This window comes from Populus trichocarpa, chromosome 12 (assembly GCF_000002775.5).
Source record: "Populus trichocarpa isolate Nisqually-1 chromosome 12, P.trichocarpa_v4.1, whole genome shotgun sequence".
Classification (NCBI taxonomy): Eukaryota; Viridiplantae; Streptophyta; class Magnoliopsida; order Malpighiales; family Salicaceae; genus Populus; species Populus trichocarpa.
In genome coordinates this window covers 12,700,146-12,714,722 of record NC_037296.2, presented here as the reverse complement: position 1 = coordinate 12,714,722, position 14,577 = coordinate 12,700,146, and the positions used below count along the sequence as shown (strand labels likewise).

At 34.5% G+C, this 14,577-nt stretch overlaps 2 protein-coding genes across 2 annotated transcripts; one reads left to right on the top strand and one right to left on the bottom strand.

Moving 5' to 3' along the window:
• The first annotated feature begins 1,036 nt into the window (after positions 1–1,036).
• On the top strand, positions 1,037–3,518 carry LOC7484875 (mitochondrial phosphate carrier protein 3, mitochondrial). Its single transcript, XM_002318729.4, has 6 exons — positions 1,037–1,533; positions 2,001–2,362; positions 2,473–2,516; positions 2,603–2,817; positions 2,935–3,059; positions 3,163–3,518. The coding sequence occupies exons 1-6, from the start codon at positions 1,234–1,236 to the stop codon at positions 3,209–3,211; spliced, it is 1,095 nt and encodes a 364-aa protein (XP_002318765.2). The 5' UTR covers positions 1,037–1,233; the 3' UTR covers positions 3,212–3,518.
• Positions 3,519–6,290: 2,772 nt separating this feature from the next.
• On the bottom strand, positions 6,291–10,905 carry LOC7454593 (uncharacterized). The gene is made up of 14 exons (XM_002318125.4): positions 10,737–10,905; positions 10,561–10,639; positions 10,341–10,451; positions 10,050–10,147; positions 9,789–9,872; positions 9,425–9,558; positions 9,186–9,258; positions 9,045–9,090; positions 8,788–8,897; positions 8,583–8,690; positions 8,455–8,514; positions 8,042–8,103; positions 7,299–7,611; positions 6,291–6,552 (listed from the first exon to the last, which is right to left on the bottom strand). The coding sequence occupies exons 1-14, from the start codon at positions 10,812–10,814 to the stop codon at positions 6,361–6,363; spliced, it is 1,548 nt and encodes a 515-aa protein (XP_002318161.3). The 5' UTR covers positions 10,815–10,905; the 3' UTR covers positions 6,291–6,360.
• Positions 10,906–14,577: the final 3,672 nt, after the last annotated feature.

Here is a 14,577-nt window from a genome sequence, read left to right as displayed (position 1 = left end):
AATATAATATTTTAAAATTATATAAAAAAAATTTAAACAAAAGTGGTTGGCGTGTGCTTTTGGGTAACTCCCACACCCTTTTGGCAGTCCATGTGGTATCGGTTCACGGCCAAAAGCCGCCTTTTATGGCTGTGCTAGAGGCGTATCATCGTAATCTTTCTAGTAGTTAGACGTGTGTGCACGATAGAGTAGCGTTTAGGCTCCAATAGACTTATTTCTCCTCTATTCTCTTTTCTCTCTTTTCTCCTTGTCAAAATATAAAGCTTTCCTGACATTTGTTTTTACATCTAATTTGATCCTTATTCTTTTTATTGCTATTTGTTTTGTCTTTTAAATTGATTTTTTTCTTCAATTGTTTCCCTCATTGTTTGATTTCATTTAATTCTTATATCAAATTTGATTTATTAAGAATTTATCTTTGTTTTTTTTTCTTCACTTTCTTTCCCGTGGGGTTATCTCAATTTAATGCTCGTGATCGCAGTGTTAACGGATTAATTTGAGTTGACTTAAATCTTTTTTTTATGTATTTTTAAATTTTTTTCCAGTTTTGAATTGGGTTGTTTGGTAATTAATATTTCATAATTTTATTCATTTTAAATTTACTTTTAACATGGTTATCCTTGTATCATGACCAGGTTGCAAATTTTGCTTGCTGACTCGGATGGGTTTAAGTTATTTTTTTTTTCTTATAAATTTCAACAATTTAATTTGCTAGAAATGACCTTCAATTTTTTTTTTAATATTTTTAATGGTGTTATCATATTTTTATTTATAGATTTGACATGTTAACTTATATGAGGTTGGATCAGTTTTTTTTATATTATCAATTTTTTTATTATTTTATTTACTATCATTGCATTTTAATCCAAGTCTTGAATATTTTTTTTCCTTTTTTAGAAATACCTGGATCATCTTAATATTGTGGGTGTTTTTTTTTTTTTTTTTTTTTTTTAATGTTGGGAAAAAATTGTGACAGCCCGCGGCGTAGCTTAACTAGAATAAACAGAGCCAGACAGCCTATAATTAAATTACCGCGCAAAGGAAGGGCAGCCCTTTGAAAAACTTTCTGGCGCTCCAAACACTTCGTTTCTCTCCAGCCACATTTTCTCCTTATTTCCCCCCTTTAAACAGGACCAACACTAGCTCCATTTTCTCCTCAAAGCCATAGAGAGACAGAGATACAAAACCAACAAAGAGAAAAAAAGAACAATCCAACGAAAAAAATTGTTTCAAATGGCCAAGAACAACAATTCTTGTCAATCTTTGATCCCAAGCTTTCTTTACTCTTCTTCCGCTGGCTCCAGTTATAATGGAGGAGTGCCGCACCTCCTGCAACAGTCTAAGCTTTCACCATCATCCAACAGTGGTGATCATGGAGTGCTGTCAAAGAACTTTGCCATACCAGCACCTTCGGAGAAGATAGAGATGTTCTCACCAGCTTATTATTTGGCTTGTACTGCTGGTGGGATTTTTAGCTGTGGACTCACTCACATGACTGTCACTCCTCTTGATCTTGTCAAGTGCAATATGCAGGTATAACATTAAGATTTTTTAACTTCTTTGTCTATGATCTTACACTTTTTATGATCCTATTAACTAGGATGTTGTAAAAATATAATGAGTTGAAAGTACTACCTAAACTTTGGCAAATTGCCTTTTAACTGATTTTCATTTATGAAGCAAAACAATTCTTGGCTCTTTTTTATTCTTTGTTTCTAGGATGTAAAAGCTTTTGATTAATTTGTGATTTTTAAGGGTTTTGTCCTGTTTCTCTCTCTCTCTCTCTCTCTCTCTCTCTCTCTCTCTCTTTAAAGAGAAGTAATTTCTTGCGTTTCTTATGGTTGGTTGTTAATTTGAGAGTTTTATAAATTTTTTTTTGAGAAGTTTGATCTCCATCTTTGGAGCAAAATTACTATTAGATGTGGACTTGAAAATGAATACCCCACTAGCCACAATTTTATAGGTCAGCTGCAGAAATTTTACTGTAATTGATATTTCAGATTGACCCATCAAAGTACAAGAGCATTACTTCAGGATTTGGAGTATTGCTCAAGGAGCAGGGAGTTAGAGGTTTCTTTAGAGGATGGGTTCCTACCTTGCTTGGTTATAGTGCGCAGGGTGCTTGCAAATTTGGATTCTATGAGTTCTTTAAGAAGTACTACTCAGATATGGCTGGCCCTGAATATGCAGCCAAGTACAAGACCTTGATTTATCTTGCTGGTTCAGCATCTGCTGAATTAATTGCTGATGTTGCTCTCTGCCCTATGGAGGCAGTGAAAGTTCGTGTCCAAACTCAGCCTGGTTTTGCTAGGGGCTTGGCAGATGGCATGCCAAAGTTTCTCAGATCTGAAGGTTATTCTGGGTATGACACTGGCACAAAAAATCTTTCGTTTTGTGATTATTTGGTAATTTTTAGGGCACGATATAAATTACCGAATGTCTATTTGATGAATGAATGTTCAATGCTCTCAGGTTATACAAAGGGCTTGTTCCTCTTTGGGGACGTCAGATTCCATGTAAGCCGAAACATGTTCAGTAAAAGGATCTGTTTGTTTAAAGTTAAGAATGTAGCTGATGATCAGAATTGGTATATTTCTTGCAGATACAATGATGAAATTTGCGTCCTTTGAGACTATTGTGGAGCAACTATACAAGAATGTCATCCCAACACCAAAAGACCAGTGCAGCAAAAATTTGCAGCTTGGAGTCAGCTTTGCTGGTGGATACCTTGCTGGTATACTCTGTGCTATTGTCTCACACCCTGCTGACAACCTGGTGTCTTTCCTCAACAGTGCCAGGGGGGCGACTGCTGGTGATGTAAGTGAATTTTAGTGTCCCCTAGTTGTTTTTAATTAATGCACAAGTGTTTTTGTTCCCACATTTTGTCAGCATTTGTTCACCTGCAATGTTTTGTCATGGTTTCTTCTATCGCAGGCCATCAGGCAGCTAGGTTTATGGGGTCTCTTTACCCGCGGCCTTCCTCTCCGAATTGTCATGATAGGAACACTTACAGGAGCACAATGGGGTATCTATGATGCATTTAAAGTGTTTGTTGGCCTGTAAGTTTCTTTTCCTTTAGCTTTGTATCGTCTTATGCTTTGTTATCTTCCTTCCTGAGTCCTTGAAGATTGCATTTCAACAACTTTCTTGTTCTTTTCATAGACCAACTACTGGTGGTGCTGCTCCTGCTCCAGCTGTTGCAAAGCCTTAAATTTCGAGCTTACCGGTGAACAAGTATATCACCCTCCTAAGGGTTTCTTTTTGATGGACAAATAATAGTTGGTCAGCTGATACCATGCTCATTGGCAGTATTCTTTTAAAACATGATTTGTATTTCGTTGTTCTATCATCGTTGATTGATTCTTAAGAGGATGATTTTCATTTCATCTTCTATTCTGATATGTTCATGTTAATTAGTACAGTCTAACAAGCAATGTTGGATCTCAGTTCCCACAAAGAGGAGAGTATTATGATGTGAAAGTAACATACCAGCTTCCATGGTTTGATTACCGAGTTCATATTTCTGTCCATATATGTCCAGACGATCATGATTCACAAAGCTTTTATATCATCTGCAGAAACTGGCTTCTGTGTGATGACAAAATGATCAAAGCAATCTTGTCTGCTTGAGTACGCGATACTACTTTCTTGATTCACTAATTAATATATAACTTCGCTTTAAAACAACATTAGGTCATACTACCTGATTGGAACCATACCATTCTTGTTAAGTTATTTGAGGTTCAGCAACTTCGTTGAATCCTGGCTTGTTGGCAGCTTAACAGCATGTAAGTTGGTTGCTTGAAAGCAGTCTTGTCTCAAGCAAATCAAGTTTATAACAAGATATATTACCAGTTAGTAGTGAATTCTACGAAGAAGCACTACAGCAAACCGGTTAGAAAGAAGCCTTGGCTTTTGATCCCAAAGTTGAGCCAATCTGTAAGATGTGATGTATTTCAATTTCGTTATTATCAAAAAATCTTCAATTTTCCCAGCTTAATGGGAGCTAGCGAGAGCTATGATACAAAGAATGTGAAAATAATAATAATAAAAATCTGTAATTCAGTGTGTATATACACGAGCCAGAAAACAAATCAAGGAAAATCCTTGCATGTGGAACAAGACTCGTACAAAGTAGGAAGCAGGTTGAGTAATTGAGACGTTTTCCAATATATCTTCATGTCAAGTTGTGGCCTTTACAGTTCTTGAACTTGCGTCACTTATTAGTGTAGGATTGCACGGTCCAGGTTCGGGTTGAACTAGATGGGTGACGGGCTGGGTTGAATTTTTTTTAATACAAAAAAATAAATGTTAGGATGACACCATCGTTTTTAAAGAAATAAGAAAAATTTAATACTTAAGTCATTGACTTGATTGGATTAAAAAGCTAACCAGGATGGTTCTAACACCACTATAAAAGACTGCACAACAACAATGAAAAAGATTGACGTGGAACATGTTGCAACTATATTTATAGACTAGATAGATAAGGCTAAGTTTGAAAAGAAGTTCATGAAGAAACCTGGAAGCATCCGACATGAATTCTAAAATTATTGTTTTTCTATTTTAATTATTTTTCTAGTTAATTTTAGATTTTAATTATTTGTTTTCTCTTTAGTTTAGAATTTTTAATTTAATTAATATTTTATTAGTTAGGAATCCTAATATTAGATAGATTACATTAGTTAAGTAAGTTTTAATAATAGATATTTAGACCATTATTCATATTTTATAAAATAATGGAGAGTTTTGGCAACGCTATATACCTCGTCAACTGGTATCAAAATAGGCTAATCTCTTTGATAAATGAAGATGGTAGTAACCTAATCCATGATGCAAAATTGGAGGTACTCCAGGGCGATGGTAGTAACCTAATCTATGATGCAAAATTGGAGGTACTCCAGGGCATTGTGTGAGCTTAAGAGCAGAAAATATATTATTTTACGCTAGCTCAGGAACAAAGAATGAATCGTTTGGAATAAGCTTAGGAACAAAGAATGGGTTATTTGGAGCAAGCCATAACAGATCTAGTTTGGCTAATGGTAGACGTAAAAAGGGACCGTGAAGAGGAAAGAACTTGCCTAGAGACTTTCTTCTAGGCAGGCTTAACGGCATACCTATTCTTAAAGATCCATCTAGGCAATTATTTGCCAATGTGGAGGTTGTTGGTGGAGATGAGTTTGATGGAGGTTGCAGGATCTTAGCATTTCAAGACAGACAGCTGCAATACACACAAGTTTTACATTTAGATAGAAATCCCAGCATTCAATGGAGATTTGGATATAAAAGAATTCCATGATTGGATCACTGAATATGACAAGGTTAACGAGTACTTAGGTTTCTCAGAAGAGAAGATAGTAAAACTGGTTGCATATAACTTAAAGGGCGAAACTTCTTTCTAGGGGAGATGCTGGATAAAAACACAGTTAAAATAAGAAATACAACCTATTACATTATGGATATACATTAAGTAGTTTTTGCATGAGAGATTCCTTTCTCCTTTGAATTTCAAAAACTATCAGAACATAATAAGCTTCAAGAGACGGAGAATCAAAACAGGTTGCAAGGTTTATAAGAGGGTTAAAACCAACAAATTGAGATAAGATCAGAGAACATATGCCTGAAATTTTCAGTAGCATATGTTATAAGTTGACTTTTACAGACTTCAAAAACAAACACGGTTTGTTAGTTAAATAATCATTGGGAAATTGGTACAACAAATTTTCAAAAAACAAAAAGAAATATGAAACATTGAAGCAGGAGTTCTATTAGACTTAAATGCGAACTGTTAGAAAAGAATATGAGGGAAAATGATTGTTCTACATATTAAAGAAACTTGCATAGACAATATACCTTAACAGTTGAATCCTGAGCAAGAGCAGGAAGATCACGGTAAGAACATTAGACATTGGCAATGTCTATTATCTCTAGCCATTTAAGTTGGTTTGGCCAGATTTCTGGTGGAGATGTTTCGGTGGAGAGAGAGGGAAGGGCATGGAGATGGAGAGAGCAAGAGAGGGGACAGCTTGATTTGGAAGTTAAAGTTTTTAAGGAGGGAAAGATAACGTTTTATAGTAAAGTTTAATTATGGCTAAACCAATTTGATGCAATTCGAATTGAATAAAATTGATATTTTTTTAGATTTTTTTTATTAGTTTATTTTTTTTTCTTGATTCAGTTTTTTCAGTTAATTTTTTGTCGGTTTTACTGTTTAATTAGTTGGTCGGCTTTTTTTATCACCTCCAGTCGCTGATTAATTTAATAATAACCAATAAACCTTATGAAAACCATTAAAATCAATAGCTAGTTCAATGATTTTTTTCCGTGAGAAGAGCAAAAAATGATAATATTCATAGTGTTTTAATTAAGCGGGTACACAGTATCAAAAACAACCCTCGCAAAAGTATGCCGAACTTCCTGCAGGCCTCCCAAACCCAACATCTCGTAATCGATCTTTCTACCTTGCTTTGGCAGAAAACCTTTTTCCGGGCCATCTCTTGAGCACTCAAAAATCCGGCACACTCTTAAATACACTGCCAACGGAAAGAATACCTGCACATTGTAGATCATGTGAGGCATATTCCGAATGATAAATATAAATACAAATACCGAAAGCATTGAAGAAAAAACAAACATTGAGAAAGCAAGATACTCTCCAAACAATAGTTATCTCCATTCTTGAACCTACATGTGGAAATAATATCCACCCTAATCTGCTAATAGATTGCATAAATCTGTAGGCACTGATCCTACCTTTTATGAATAGTGGAGAGGTCCTGTTTTTATCATCAGTAGTTTTACTTCTGGTGAAAATAGCTGATACCAGAGATATTTCCCACTACCAGTATTATTTGAAGCACTTAAAATGAAACTATATCAATAAAAATGAAATAAGTCACAAGTTGAGAAAATTGTTATATCTAGAATTCAAAAATGAAACTATATTTATAAGATGGAGTGCAAAGTTAAGCAGAGATAATTTCTTCTGAAAGGCCACTCTATCTAGTCATGGAGCTAAAGTATGGAACTAAATCTCAGGGATGATTTCAAGACAGTTCTATATATTAGAATTTTGGGATAAGTGGCTGTTCTCTAGACTTGAACCTCCATTTTTCTGGTTGCAAGCCCATGCAATTTTTACCATTGCAAAAAAGCAATGGCCCCTCCAAAAGCATATCCCTCATAATGCTATTTCTTATGCATTATCAGGATCCTTACTGTTTTTCGTAATAGGATGACGATGTCAAAGTCAAACATAGCCTCACTAGGAAAAGGGAAAAGGAAAAGGAAGTGCTCACCAAATCTGAATATGGTGCTTGAGGGTACTCTGCCATTGCCAGTGAAACATAATACTCATCGGTCATCCAATTTAAAACTTGTTTAACAGATGCAGCAAAATCCACAACCTCATCAATCAGCATCTTAGAGTCCAGATCCTGAGGTTTCGTTAACTCATGAAAGCTGATGTCATGTGGCTTGGTGATCTTCCTTGCCATGTTTACTCCTCCTAAAATATCCCCACCATTGTGAACAGCTAGACAAAATGCTGCCACTACCATAGGATCCCTTGGTTGGTCAGCTAATGCTTTATGGAATGCTAAGATTCCAACCCTAGAAAAAAAAATGATGTGATGAGTCTTGACTTCTTGGTAACTTATGTGCAGCCAGTACTAAATGTTGATTTACTTGAGATAGGGCTTGCTTCAATATGATCTTGAATCAATCAGGACATTAGAAATACCAGAGTTAAAATGAAACAACATATCAAAAAAGAAAACCCCTAGCATGCATTAAATATATTTTCAAAAGCATGTGACTGCAGAGGATGTAACTTTGAATTACCTTCATTGATGGATAATGTTTTTACAAATTTTAATTCAATCAAATAAACAGCTTCATATATATTCCCGGGCAATGCACCATGAGAGGTGATAAATTGCATAGTTGACAAACAAACTTGAAAAGTTTTGATCATGATGTGCTGGTTTATTATAGCATCTGAAAAGGGAAAAGCAAAATTTTAGATCAAGAAAAATATTACCATAGGCTGCTGTGGCATGGCCTATCAGGTGCAAGGAGTTTATCCAAGTTAGAAAACAGACACTGCAGATGAAATAACAAACACTTCAATCATTTAAGAAGTCAACTACCCGTGCTTTCGAAATATTTAAGAAGTCAACCACTCAGAAGAGTCTTCTTGACAAAACTGGCAATGGGCGAGGCCCGAGGGTATACCCTAGTTGGATTATTAGTTTAGAAAATCAGTAACTATGAAAAAGCAGGAAACAAAACCCAATTTCTAAGAAACACTGTTTTTAGAGACCCAACCAAAATCAAGACTAGATGGTAGACGAGCTTTGCCGGAACTTATAACCTGATCTATAATTGAACCTCAATTACAGTCAAACCAGCAGATGAAAGGCACAAAATGAGTAACCAAAATAATAAGATTACCAGAAGCATGTTACTTCTCTTATCCCGTCTCTTAAAACCATCACGAACAAAATATGCTGCCTGCAAGATGAATCTATATTAGCCCAGCAACAGAAGTGTCACACAGAAATTAAACATCAAATACAAACCTGGATGGGCAGAAGTAGTTCAAGAAGTCCAAATTTCCATAATATCCTCAAAGAAGCTTCAGCAGAACCATATGCTAGCATGTAGTTCATCTCCATCATGATTCTTGGCTAGAACATTTTGATACTAGAGTTAGGTCAGTTTAAACATCCGTGTATAAAATTAAATGTATCAGAAACTATAAGGAAGCAAGGAAGAGCTGATCACCTTGTCAAGTCTTAATAACAAGCGAGAAAGATTTTTTACAAAGTGAGCTGTTTCCCTTGTAAAACGGAATCCTAAACGAGCAGCAATTCTTACTGCACGCAGAATGCGAGCTGCAAATAGAAAGGAGTCACATACAACCTGATCATGAACATGAGAAGAAAAGTGTTGACTATGCATATGGTACTTGTTAATGAACTAGAAATGCACATGCTTCACTGGTAATAGATGGTGAAGTTGAATTGAAGACAAAGGCTCACCACAGTCCTCTTGAAAAGAAATACCAGCTGGGATCACAGTTCGCACCTATGCCCACAGAAGCTGATGTGAGGACAATATACATTGTGACTTGTTGAAAAATGATAGAAAAAAACAAACGAAGTTAAGAAATACATTCACACTTTAGCCTTTTTAATATCTTCCAGGCCTCCCATATAATCGTACACTATTCTTTTATATGGATCAAACATCAACCTGCATGCAAAGACAAATGCATGTTAAAAAAACTGTCCCAGAAAAAAATATATAAAAAAGAAGGAAAACATACACGTCAAAACATTTGAAGAATGAGGAGAGTTGCAAAATAGAGATCCAATATTCACTAACTAGAAAATGGTAATTTGTATCTTCAACTACCAACCCATTTATTGTGAAGTCCCTCTGCAAACAATTCTTCCAACGAACATAATCCTTCTCATCACAATCAATGGGACAAATGATGTCATTTCTCAAATCCACCTTGAACTTCCGTCCTGTGGTGCTAAAACTCGAAACCTGTTATTAAAGAGAGTTAGAAATACAAAAATGAAAACAAAAAAGGTAGACGATTTAGTTCCAAGAAACAAATGCTATAGCAATTATGTGCAAAAAGGAATAAAATTGGAAGTGGCATGATGCAAAAGTCGTCAACAGGCAGCACAAAGTGTACTAATTGAAGAATAACCAAATTCAATGATCTGTCAGATGCAATGATCAGAGAGTGAGAGAGAAAAAGAGCATCATACCTCCACAATAGTATCCCCAACATGCACGTGACATATGGGAAACCATTTGCCAACTATTTCACAATGTGAAAATGTCCTTACTACCTATACACATGATTAAATTTCACCAAGCTTGTCAAATAGCTCCAACAGAACATTTTATAATGGCATTGCATTTAAACACAGATTCTAAAGCTGTTTCAGGCATCACAAGCGTTAAACAAAATGACAAAGAAACCAACAATTATACAAGCTTAGCACTGCATCGAAGCATAAATTAACCTCTTTAAGCTCAGCTGATGTGATTATATCAAAATCCTTTGGTATTCTCTTTAAAATAAGATCCCGGACACAACCTCCCACGAGATAAACCTCATATCCTAAAATAAACAAAAGAAAAACTCAATCTTTTAACAACAAAAGACTATAACAAACATCATGACCATTAGTAACAAACAATAACTTTCCTAACATAAACGTAAGTATCACCAACAACTTATGTTTCCTTTCATCGCCAACAAAACAAGGAAAATCCACAGATACAAAATAATTCGTTATGACCCAAAACAATACCATTTTTCTTAAGCCCATTAAGGACCTTCTTTGTAGGCATTGAAATCAATGAATTACTGAGTCCAAGTTCCTTGGAACTCAATTTCTTCCACTCCGGCGCCTTACAGTCCCCTAAAAAAAAGTTAAAAAAAAGATTCCAAAATTTCAAAAAAAAAAAAAAAAACCAAAACTCACCATAAAACCAGAGAACTTGAAAACAGCCCAATAAAGCAAAACGTACCCAAGTTTCGACTGTTGCCTTTGATAACATTCTCTTGAACATCAAGGGTTTCAATTGCTGCAACTGAGCTGAACCGAACCTGCAAGAAAATAATGAAAAAAAAAAACATTTAGAAAGAAAATATCCAAATTCACTTAGTTACTGTAAACATTAATAGAAACGTAAAATTCACTTACTTTTTGAATGCGGTGAAAAAGAGATGGCCTAAGAGGAAAACCGGGTCTACAAGCAAAGCTTAAGCTTGAAATTGCCATGGATTGATTGACAGATAGAGAAGGGTGTGCTTAAACCTTAGTGAAGATGGGGATTTATGGTTTTTTTTTTAGTGTTTTAGAGAGCGGTAATGAAATCCAGTGTATGAAATATCTGATGTCACGTGGCATTTGTAAAATGGCCAGAGTTTTGAGATGGATCGGCCCATGGGCTTTGTAGGTTAGATTAAAACCATGTAATCAATGGCTTAAGACTGAGAAGGCCATGGTTGATCATGATGCTTTAGAATAGGCATGGAAGATAAGGTCCGAGATGGGCCCGGCAATTTGAAAATCAAATTTTAATGAAGAATGAAGATTAGAAAGATGAAATAATGGTTGTCCGCTGGAAATTAGTTTTTTTTTGAAAAATAAATTTTAAGAAAATAAATTATTTTTTAATGTTTAGCAGTGTAATGAAAAATAAGTTGGAAAATACTTTCTAGTATTTGGTTATGTCATGGAAAATGAGCTAGAAAATAATTTATTAATATTTTATTTTTCTCAAGTTTATTAAAATAATAAGGAACAAATCTTACAAATAAAAAATTTGAATGAGAATAAAATTGAAAAAAAAATATAATTTCATAAATTATCTCAAATAAAATAAATAATAATCAAAATAATAGAGATCAAATCTAAAAAATAAAAAAATAAAAGATGAAGAAATTAAAATAATAATAATTAACATTTCATAAATTATTTCAAATAAAATAAGTAACAATCAAAAGAATGAGAACCAAATTTGATACATAAAGAATTTCAATAAAAAAATGATAAGGAAAAAGCAAATAACAATTATAAAAATTAGGACCAAAGTTAATATAAAAAATAAATTTTAAGAGATGAAATTGAAAAATAAATATTCAAAACAAAATATATATAGCAATCAAAAGTTTGAGGACTAAATTTGATATAATCAGTAAATAATATGACATTTTTAAATTTTTCACAATTTCTGGAAAGTGTTTTCCGCCCAAATTTTTCAGAAAAACACTTCCCTGGAAACCAAGCTAAATTTTTCTTTGATTGGAAAGTGTTTTCTGTTGACCAACTTTTCTAATAACAAGCAAACATAAAAAAATTTAAAAAATAATTTTCTAAAAAGTGAATTTTAAAAAACAAACATAGCCAAAATAGAAAAATAAATGGCTATTTTTAAAATAAAGGCGAGGAATTTATGCAGAGGCTTTCCCTTGACTGACCTTGTGGGGGTGAATGGGTGGAAACAGTAAATTATAAGCGTTGAAAAGTGATGGGCCCAAAGGCCTAACATCCCACTAGTGTTTGGTTAAGCTATTGGGCCAGAGGCCTAACAGCCAACTAGTGTTTGGTTAAGCTATTGGGCCAGAGGCCTAACAGCCAAGATCGGATTGGTACTGTCCAGTCAATTGGTTGGACTAGAGGCTCCACCGAAAACAAACAAAAAAACGCGTTGACAATTGTTCGAGCAAAGAAGAAAAGAAAAGAAGGAAGTAGAGAAATACACGCGTTGCACGTGCCGTTACGAGGAGGCGCTTTTATTCACATGCTACGCTGGTTCCTGTAATACACGCGTAAGTAATTTTTCCTTCCTCAATAAAGAAAAAAAATCTTGTTTCGTAGAAGTTTATGAGGCACATGCCCAATCCAATTTAAAAAATCAAAATCCATTGCATCATTCGTGGAAAAAAAAAAGGCCTTGTCCGACTTTGTCCATAGGCGACCTTCTATTGCAAGTCATCAAAAAGCGATCAGCTTTCCAATTTTATGTGAACATCCCGACCTTGCGGAAGGAAGAATTTTGATCTTCGTTGCCATTCCAAAGTTTATTATTTAGCTTTCGCACACGAAGTATACCTTGAGCCTTGGGTAGTTCGGTGCACGCATGACTGCAACAGGCCTAATTAACCTTGAGCATGTGCCAGTGGGGTAGATGCATGGGGGATTCCTCCGGGACGCCGCCAGAAAGGGCCACGGCCACCTATAACTATTTGAAATTAATTTTTTCCCTGGTATTTACCTTTAATTTCCATTGGATTTTGCTCTTGCACTAAGGCTTAAACTTTAATCCCCATCAAAATTTGAACTTTTATGTATTTATTATGAAATACGGAGATTCTTTGCTTTTTTAGTTGAGGCATGAATTTTGATGTACAGGATTTTATATATATATATATGAACCGTTGAATTCAACAGTTTGAAGCTTGCTATGTTTGTTTTTAGGGAAACGCACATGGCTGTTCTTCTCCACATTTTGCTCAACCCAGTAGCTATCTGCAGTGTGCACCAAAGTCCCTTTTTTTGCAGTTATTTGAGAGTAATTTTTCAATGAAAGAAACGTTTATCGTTTTTTCAGTAGCGTTTTGGTTGCATCTGGAGGCAATTTCGTGGACAATCCCTACTTGAAAACATTAAAATCACTTGTGTGAACGCTTTAACAGATCGATGGTCTTCGAGACATTGATGGTGACCATTTTCCTTTTTTCATGCCCTTTCTGTAAGAGATTTTACTATTGACTACACGTGCCATTGCGGCCTGAATTAAGTAATTGTCATGTTTGAACCCAGAAGAAAGATATCATGTTGAATTCAACCTTCGTTTTCAAAGTTGCCATTGTAAGTAACCTCGCACTCATGTGTTTCTCTCCTCGGTTTCGTTTTTTTCCCTCACCAAAACCACAATCAATCCGCAGTGGATTTGGATCCTCTCATGTTTTTTAAGAGCATGGTCACTTATGTTCCAAATCTCGCAATTGATTTTGAATTCACCTCATCTATAGAAGCTTAAATAGAAAAACTATATTCATTTAACGTAAAATTAAATTCAATTAATGTTCTTATGGTGACTTTCAGATTTCCAAAATGCTCAAACACATAGAGAAATTTAATTAAAAGCTAGAATACCATATTTTTCAATTTAATTAGAAAAAACATATGTCATGTCATATCAACAAAACAATGACTCTCAAGATTTGATGAGTGAAGAAAAATAAGATTAAACTGATGAATTTCATGATTGAATCCTATGACTGAATTGAAAGAAATGATGCGAAATGGATGACATGTGTAATATATGCGTCAGCATGTGAGAAGGCCTACAATACTTGGTTGAGTGTGCGGCGGCCACGTATATTCATTAATGGCTTTTCTAATATCATTTGATTTGTATCAGCGTTTTTTAATATTCAAGACACGTGTGTGTAAAAGATGTTTGGTTGGGCTACGACAACTCAATCTCTTTTCTACTCTCTTATCCTTCATTTTTGTGCCTTACACACTCCAAAATAACAAAGTAGTTTTATCATTTATTTTTTAATGTCAAATTTGATCATCATCTTTTAATTTAGTTTTATATTTTTAATTTTATTCTTTATTATTGGGTTGTCTAGGAATTGAATTTTGTAATTTTTTTTGTTTGATTTTTATATCGTTATCTTAGAATCATGAATTAAGTCGCAGGTTTGATAGGTTAACCCGGGGCTGCTTTAGGTTGTTTTTCATTTGGTTTTTTTTTTAATTGAATTTTTTTTTGCAATTTCATCATTTAACATTGATTTTATTTGGTTTTTTCAGTTTGCTTTTTATATGGTTATCTCAGTATCATGAATCGAGACACAAGTTTGACAAGTTAACCCGAGGTTGTCTTAGGTTGTTTTTCATTTGGTCTTTTTTTTAATTGATTTTTTTTTGCAATTTCATCATTCAACATTAGTTTTATTGAGAATTGAGTTTCATGATTTTTCTTACTTATTTTCTACAGGGTTATCTTGGTATCAGGGCTCGG

What these genes read in the sequence shown, in the direction of transcription:
- LOC7484875 (XM_002318729.4), top strand. Translation starts at nt 1,234, where the DNA reads ATGGCCAAGAACAACAATTCTTGTCAATCTTTGATCCCAAGCTTTCTT. An exon ending in AGATCTGAAGGTTATTCTGG is followed by an intron (nt 2,363 to 2,472) that starts GTATGACACTGG and finishes CAATGCTCTCAG; the next exon opens with GTTATACAAAGGGCTTGTTC. An exon ending in GGGGGGCGACTGCTGGTGAT is followed by an intron (nt 2,818 to 2,934) that starts GTAAGTGAATTT and finishes CTTCTATCGCAG; the next exon opens with GCCATCAGGCAGCTAGGTTT.
- LOC7454593 (XM_002318125.4), bottom strand. Translation starts at nt 10,814, where the DNA reads ATGGCAATTTCAAGCTTAAGCTTTGCTTGTAGACCCGGTTTTCCTCTT. An exon ending in AGGGACTTCACAATAAATGG is followed by an intron (nt 9,259 to 9,424) that starts GTTGGTAGTTGA and finishes CTTTGCATGCAG; the next exon opens with GTTGATGTTTGATCCATATA. An exon ending in TGTTATTAAGACTTGACAAG is followed by an intron (nt 8,691 to 8,787) that starts GTGATCAGCTCT and finishes AAAATGTTCTAG; the next exon opens with CCAAGAATCATGATGGAGAT.